At 31.3% G+C, this 8946-nt stretch overlaps 1 protein-coding gene across 1 annotated transcript; it reads right to left on the reverse strand.

Moving 5' to 3' along the window:
• Positions 1-811: 811 nt before the first annotated feature.
• LOC107493328 (protein ALP1-like) lies at positions 812-1331 on the reverse strand. The gene is made up of 2 exons (XM_021125998.2): positions 1140-1331; positions 812-1054 (listed from the first exon to the last, which is right to left on the reverse strand). The coding sequence occupies exons 1-2, from the start codon at positions 1329-1331 to the stop codon at positions 812-814; spliced, it is 435 nt and encodes a 144-aa protein (XP_020981657.2).
• Positions 1332-8946: the final 7615 nt, after the last annotated feature.

Genomic DNA, 8946 nt, shown 5'->3' on the forward strand with positions numbered 1-8946 from the left:
CTAAAATACCCCTAATATTAAATATGTTTAATTAAAATTAACACAAAATACATATCTAAATTTTCAAAAATTTCATAATTCATAATTCATCTCATAATTCATAATTGAACTTATATAAAATAAATCTCAACGATTCTAACCACATATGTATTAAAAAGCTTTACTATTATCCAAATTAAAGTTACAAAAAAGTCTCAAAAAGTTAAAATTTTCTAACAGACGCACAACTCTTGTACAAGAATGCAAACACATCAATAAAATGAAAATAGACAACCTCATACATAGAAAAATGAACACAATTATCGTGTATGATTTCTTCTCCTCCATTGGTTCCACATTTCTTGTGCAAGTTGATCCCTCCATCTACCCCAAGCATCGCTCGTCTCAATATGGTGGATCGTCCCCCCATCTACTCCAAGCATATTTTGATCTACTATCTCATCAATAGGATCCACAACCATCACTCTTCTAATGTGATTATACAAAAGGCAACATGCAGTTATAATTCTTCCTTGAGTTTTAATAGGATAAAATGACCTTCCCTTTAAAATTTCCCATCTTGCTTTCAATACTCCAAATGCCCTTTCAATGACATTTCAAGCTTGTGAGTGTTTCATATTAAAAAATTCTTGGACTGTACTAGGTTAATTATGTGGATTAAACTCACTCAAATGATATTTTTGTCCTCTATAAAGTGCAAAAAATCCTTCATAATTCATGTATCCAGCATCACATAAGTAATAATGACCTAGTGTGACATACACAATTGAACAAAATTAATGAAAGATCAAATAGTTACTTTGATAACATATTAAAGTCTCAATAAAATATCTTGGGGAACACTAAACCCATTGCGAAATAGTGCATCTCGCAATACCCTATAATCTGCAGCTGAACCCTCCCAACCTGTCAATACGTAGATAAATTGCATATCGGGAGCAACCACTCCAAGCACATTGGTTGTTATGTCACCTTTTCTGTTATGATATCTAGACTTATCAGCCTCAAGGACATTGACTTTGATATGAGTACCATCTAAGGCTCCTAGGCAATCCTAAAATTCAAAACAAAGATCAATTAACTCAATCCTAAAGAACACCAACCATATGAGATTTAATAACATTAGCAAAATAAATTACCTTAAACCATTTCCATCGTTCATCCATTTTATCCTGGCTAAATGGTTGATATTTCTTCAATAAGAGATTATGACATATCAAAATAGCAAGCAATACATCATTAAACTGCCTACTAATTATTTCTTCAGATTTCACAAATTGTCTCTTTATTACTCTAATTTTGACGTCATGTGCTATAATATGTAAAAACATGGCAACCATTTCTTCCACACCCATATTCCTACTTGGTTTTAACTTTTCAACCCTTTTAAGCATGTTACACAATGTATGAAAGGCATATCTATCTATTCTTGTGTTTTCTATACATGCTAGATCACTAAAATAAATAATTGTATCAACACTAACATCTCTTATTACTTGTCTACTATAACTATCATTCCATTTTCTTTTCTTTTTTTTTCAATTGCAATATAATCAAAACATATCAAATCATCAACAACTTAACCATAAGGTCATTCATTAATTTGAAATGTAAAATCAAGCAGGCAATAACTTTCATCTTCTGTTTAGGATCCATTCTGCAAAAAAAATATTAAAATATTTAGCTAGAAGACTTAACTATTTATTTATTCTATGTAAATTTTTTCTATTATTTAAAAAATAAAATTAATAGCCATACTTCAAATTTATTCGAAATATTTAGCTTATTGCATAAATTATAATTCAAAACTAAATAATGAGATCAGACCATAGAGATATACATTCAACACTTAACTTCCCTTTTCTATATTATCATAACTTGAATACTAAAAGAGGGCATCTCATTTGCTCTTTCAAAAAATTATAGTAACTTTATACTAAAAAAATGATAAGCAAAATTAAAAGAGAATAAATTAAAAATATTATAATGTGAAACATCAAAAAACTTGATACAATACTATGAAATATTAAGCTCAATTTAAGAACACTTAATGATTTAAAATTGTAATTCAAAACTACAATTGCAACTGAATTTACCAACACACACTCAACTACAATCTCAATAACATTAATAAAATTATCTGATTAGTTCCATGGCTTTGTTTCTATTAATAGTAACAACTCTGAATACCAATATATACAGTCAAGCATATACATTCATAAATGAATAATTGAATTTATATAAGGGTTAGTGATTGCACATTATCAAGAATAGGATATCAGTAATAACTGAAAACTCAAAGGAAGTAGGTGCATAGATTAAAGGTGCTTGAAGCAGGGCCAGTGAAGGACTTTATTAGATGATTTATATAGTTTGTATAAGAAATAGTTATAGGATATGCACATACGTATATATTCCTTTTCGTTAAAACTGTGTCTCGAGTTACATCTACAAATGATTCTGACATTGAAAATATTTAAAGTCCATAAAAATGGAATGAGATCAAGAAATGCAAGTCAAAATTTAAAAATTTAAACAAGCAATGTGGCAAAAGCATATAGGAAGGATAATCATATCTTTGGTACAAAATTCTGGTTAGGAATTGAATTAAAAAATAATATAGTAATTGAATTAAAAAATAAAATTATTAAGAGAAAAATAAATGTTGTTTATGATATATATGTGGTGTGCATATGGAATGATAGAATGGGCTAAAGAGGCAGAGCAAAAGTCTAATATAAAGGGATACTAAGTTACTAATAAGTTAGTCTATATTACTTAAATTAAACATAGCTAATATATACAGAAGAATATATATCATACCCACAAATGGTAAAAACCTTCTAGTGGGTCTTTTCACTACCTGAAATTAAAGCATTATTTGTTATTAGAACACATTAACAATTAAGTACCTTATTATTTAGAACTTAGAACTTATTAGAACACAAATTAAATATGGAATGGATGACATGTCATACAAACCTTAGAGCCAGTGACATGGTCATGGATCTTGGCTTCAGGATCAGCACATGACACCTGATGCATGCAAATTAAAATAAATAAATAAATAAATAAAAGGACAACTTAAAGATTATTTATTTGGATTCCTCAGCTCATCAATATTTTAGAGCACTACTACTTAATACTATATTCTTTATCTTTGCCATGCAGAAGAGCAACTTCACAAGCATGATAGTAAGAAAAAATTGTAGAGAAGCTATCATTTTCTTCTCTATTATTATGGACTCTATGCAACTTGAAATGTGTCTTGCAGCTAGCTACTACTAATATGGTTTTTACAGTGCTAGCTAATTCTTACAATTGTAATTACAATTACATCCTTTTTTTCTTGTTACTGTGTAAAGAGTTGTATTAATACTAAGAATCAACTAATAATGAGTGTCTTATAAACATTAGACAACAAAAATTTAAAAAATTAATTAAATTCTGAAAGATATCCTTAATTAGAAAATGGATTTATGTGGATGAGTATTATTTAGCGCAGATAGGAAATGACAGGTGGAATTGTGAAGGCATCAAGTAAGCATGCATGTAGAATTGTATATTATTAGTTGCACACACACAAAGATATATGTACCTGAAAATAAAACAAATTTAAATAACACAGGATACATGATATATTTTTGTATATTTTTTGTACCTCTAAAATAAAGAACACAGGATACATGAGACAAAGCACTAACTTAGTAAGTACAAACTCTCTATTCAACAAAAGTTACTACTTGCTACTACCTGATAATTATATTTTCTTTTAGCTATGCTACAACTTGGACAAATAACAAATATTAACAAATAGTTGTGCCAATTATAAAAGCTTCCAGCAAAACTAAACAATACCATAACCAATAACCTTTTACACCATGGAAACCCAATTTTCAATATGAAACTAATGGCAATGCCATGGCTAATCAAATGTTCTTGAAACATCAAAGTAACAAAGATATTAGGCATCAAAACAAGACAAAGAAAGAAACATTAACAAATTTAAAAGATCAAAATTCAGCAATTATTATATAATATAAGATTAAAAAAACGACAACAAACAGAAAGTGATCTTCAAGTTTTGATCAAGAGATGAAACTATATGCACCACAACAATTTACAGATTAATATATGCTATAACACTATATGCACCACAAAAATTAAAAAAATCCTCAATTTATTTGCGAAATAAAATAAACATAGTTCAAATCAGAGTTTCAGCAAAAAAAAAACAAAGTTCAAACCACATAGTTCAGCAATTTATTTGAGAAACAAAATAAATATAGTTCAAACCACAGAGATAATCAAATATTGCCACTGAAAAAACAAATCAGCATCTATATATCATGAAAAAAGAATTAGGATGTATCAATTAAAACAATTCAAAGACGTAAATAAACTCATTTTGAATGAACTAGTAGAAACCGAAAACCTCAGAAAATATTGTAGCAATCGAGCTCAGACAGAGAAGAGAGACCAAACGCGAGCACGTGGTGCAGAGGATCCGGCTAGAGGCGCGGCAGCGACAACGGCAAGCATACAATGGCAGTGAACCAACGTGAGCTGCGATGATGGAACACGAACACGAATGAACGATTGAAGTGAATTTCCTTCTAGAATAAGGTGAGGGGTGGCCGTGCAAACTCAAATCGGTGGTGAGACGGTGTTGACGCCGGTGGAGCCTCCATGAATTTGGGAAAGAAGCTCGGCTAGGTTTTAGTTTCGATGGGAGAGGGGCTCTGCTAGGGTTTGGGTTTCTGATCAAATGAGGAGTAAAAATCTAAAAAGAAGGGTTGGAGTGAAATTAACAAGGGTATTTTGGTCTTTTCACTTTATGATACACATTCCATTCTCATTGGAATTAAAGATAACTAGGAGGAGATGGGAATGAAATGGGTTGGATTTTGATTTCAGGGAATAAAACATACCCAGGAATAATTTTTTAAATCTTGAACCAAACATAGGAATAAGATATTCCCATCTCAAAATTCCTAGGAATATACTTGTATTCCCTCCAACCACACACACCCTCTGGGTTTATGAGCTAACGAGTTATGGTTAGTACTATGGTGCTCACACAACACCTCAATCCTTTACTGATGAGACTCCGTTCAGGCTTACTTATGATAAAGAAGCAGTAATCCTAGTAGAAAATGGAGAGCCTAGTCCAAGGATATTGATCAGAAGTGTGAATGATCGCATGATTCCCAAGCTTATTGATGAAGTAAGGTTAGCAGCTAACTCATCTGAGCAACCATTAAAGTAGAGGGTTGCAAAGGATATAATACTAAAGTCAGACACAGGAACTTCCAAGCTACTAATGCCGATACCTCAGGAACTCATGAAAAGCTTGCCCCCACTTAGAAAGGGCCCTTCACATTTAAAGAAAATTTGGGTAAAGGGGAATACAAGATAGAGAACCTTGATGGTATTGAGGTTCCGAGAACATGGAATGCAGTTCACCTCAAAAGGTATTATTCTTATGAAGTTTTAGTGTTACAATAAAGACACTATTTTCTTATTTAACTTACATTTTTAACGAGGCCTTCTCAAATTTTAATTTGTACTTGTATTTGACTTTATTATCACGCAAGAAATTCGCCAAATATAGTCAGATTTACTAGCGAATTTACTAAAAGAATCCGTCAGTAATTTGTTTACCATCAGATTTAGCTTCGGAATAAATCTGATAGCATAAATTTTGATGGTAATTATTTACCAGCTGATTTTTTGTCTGCCGTTAATTACCGTTGAAAAATTCCACTAGTAATTTTTACCATCTATCCCCGATAAATTTGAAGGTAATATATTATTTACTAATAATTAAATTAATAACTACTGGCAAATTTAACCCATGATAAATCCGTCAGTAAAGTTAAATTTTAATTTTTTTTTAAATAATCCGATCCAATTTCAAATAACAATTTTAAATAACAATTCTAACAAGAAATAAGTCTCAATACAAATGTAGATCTTACATATCACATTCTAAATGAAACAAATCCAACATACAAAGATAAATGACATATCCAATCTTAGTAAAAAGAATTGTTTCTTAGAAAAATATTGTGGAATCGCTTATCCACATACGAACAACATAGTGTTTAGAAAAGTATTGTTCCTTTCTATTTCTTATTTTTTTAAGTTGCAGTTTGTAACACAAAAGGCAGACCTTTCAATAATTCTTTAACAAAATAAAAAAGTAGCTCAAAAAATAAAAATAATAAAAAAAAGAGTAGAGTGCAATATAACCTTGAAGAAAATAGAGACCCAATAACACCCATTGATTATCATATCTATACCAAGCGAGACACAATGATAGCCAAGGAATAATGCTCTTTAATTTCTACATTTTTCAAACTCATAACTGCTATAGTGATTTCATTTTTCTCAACTTGATCAGGAACACCAATTAGCTGTATAATGGTATGAACAACACAAAAAAACATAAATATTAATTGTAAATAAGTATTATCTAGCATCCAAGTCGAACATTATAGTATAATAGGAAAAAGATGGAATTTAAGCAACCAAACCAAGATAAAAATATGAAGATTCATTCTACTCCCTTTACTCAAGCAGTACAATGCTAACATTGTGACATACTTTTTCTTTAAATAAATCCACCATATTATTTCAATAAAAAATTTTACAAACCACTAATAAGTCAATAATCAAGTGTTCTCTTCTTCCATGACTTCAAATACAATTGAGCTAAATTTTTCATTATTTTTCTTTAACATTCAAGATTTGATTGCCCATAATTCATTGTCCTTCCTTCCCAATTCCTCAATAAAAGTAACATATACATATACAATAGGATAAAAAGGATTAAAAATGGTAGCTTCTGTTACCTGGTAGCAAGAAAAAGGAATTTCAACAGTTGATTTCAACTGAGCATTTTCAATAATGCGGGTATCAACAGGTTTCAATCTTCTCCTTTCGACATTACTCTTTCACGCGCCTAACCCAATGCAGAAGGAAGAACCACGAAACCCAGAACCCGCATCGCCATGAAAATCCGAAAATGGAACCTTTAAATCAAAGGAACCAATGCGAAGTAACGTAGAAATATAAGAGTGAGGACAACCTACCTGGAGGGAGGAAGAAGGTAGCTCCGATGACACAAGGAGAAGTGGCGGCAGCAGTGGCTAGAGTGACAAAAATGTTGGCGACAGAACTACCAACGCGATACATTAGGGAGGGGGGAGAGAGAGAGGGAGAGGGAGAGAGAGAGAGAGAGAGAGAGAGAGCAGTAGGTTAGAGGGTACGCGATTCAAATTTAGGGCAAGATTACTGTCAAATTTATTCGCCGATAACACTTTGAGAGTGACCAAAACGTAGCATTGCACTAATTAGGGTTACTGGCAGATAAATCCACCGATAATGTTCACGCCAATTTTTTTCCTCCAATTATTACCGGTGAATTTACCGTCCAAAAATCGAATCCGACGGTAACTTTTTTACCTGACAAATTTATTACTAAATCCACCGATAAACCTTTCGCTAACGTCTGATGCTAAATTCAACGATATTTAGCATTTCTCTTGTAGTGGATAATGTCAATTTATTTCATTATGTTAAAATTATTCTGAGTACTTTGAGAATCATTCAACATAAAAAAGCAGTAATATCGTTAAAACGGTAAATAAATATTTAAAGCACAATAAGTGTTAATATTGGAAAAACGGTAAATAAGTATCAAAAGCGAAAGACATCAAAATAGATATCAAGATTAACAAGAATTCATAAGCATAAAATCAACAAAATAAAGAAAATAACAAGTAAAATTAAGAGAGAAAAGATGTAGTACCAATAAATTGCAAGGAAAACTAAATCAATACAAGATTAAAATCTAAATCTAAGATAAAATTAAATCTACTCTACCCTAATTATAGAGAGACGATAGAGCTTCTCTCTAGAATATAACCTAAAGCATATTCTAAAACTAAACATAATTGCTCTCTCCTTTATTCTTCTTGAATTTGGCCACTAATAGCTTCATAAATGAGTTGAATTGGTCTTTGGCAGGTCCAGAAATCGCCACAGCGTCTTCTCATTAATGAGTCACATGATCGCATTCGTGCGTACGCATGCCTGACCATGCGTATGCATGGTTGTAGAAGAATGCAATCATGTGTACGCATCAATTCCTGTGCGTATGCATGGATGTAAAATACTCCAAACTTCATTTTCTCATGAATTTTTCACTTTTACATGCTGTTTCCTCACTCCTTCAATCCATAATTGCCTTCTAAACTTGAAATCACTTCATTAAACACATCAAGGCATCAAATGGAATTAAAGTAAATTAAAATTAGCAAATTAAGGACCTAGAAAGCATGTTTTCACTCTTAGACACAATTTAGGAAGAATCCATAAATCCATGCTATTTTAGTGAATAAATGCAAGAGAAGTTAATAAAATCCAGCCAATTAAAGCAAATAAATACCATGAAATGTAGATTTATCAACCGTACAGTTATGATATTTCAAGGCAAGAAAAGTTTGAATTTCTTAATGCTAAAATAAAGTCTAAACCAACAAAAAGATTCCCAAGAAAATGAAAAAGAGTTGTTGTCAAACAAAATAAAATACTAAGTGCAATAACTTACAAAATTTTACAAGATCTCTGTCACTTTTCCATTGACTACTTTTTTGAATACTGTAACACCCTACCACACAGAGCCTTACGCTTAAGTTATAAAGCAGAGGTGGCGAAGTATTACGACCTCTAACAGAAAAGACCTATACATATATATAGTTAAAAAAATTTATAACTAGGAGTCTTGAAAAAAAAGCTAAACAAAAGCGTAATAGATGTCACACTACACACATACGCATAAGTGTAAAATGGATATACACAAGATAGAAAAGAAGGACTAAAACACACACACACACACACACACACACACACACATATATACCGCACGCACGCACGCAC

This window comes from Arachis duranensis, chromosome 6 (assembly GCF_000817695.3).
Source record: "Arachis duranensis cultivar V14167 chromosome 6, aradu.V14167.gnm2.J7QH, whole genome shotgun sequence".
Classification (NCBI taxonomy): Eukaryota; Viridiplantae; Streptophyta; class Magnoliopsida; order Fabales; family Fabaceae; genus Arachis; species Arachis duranensis.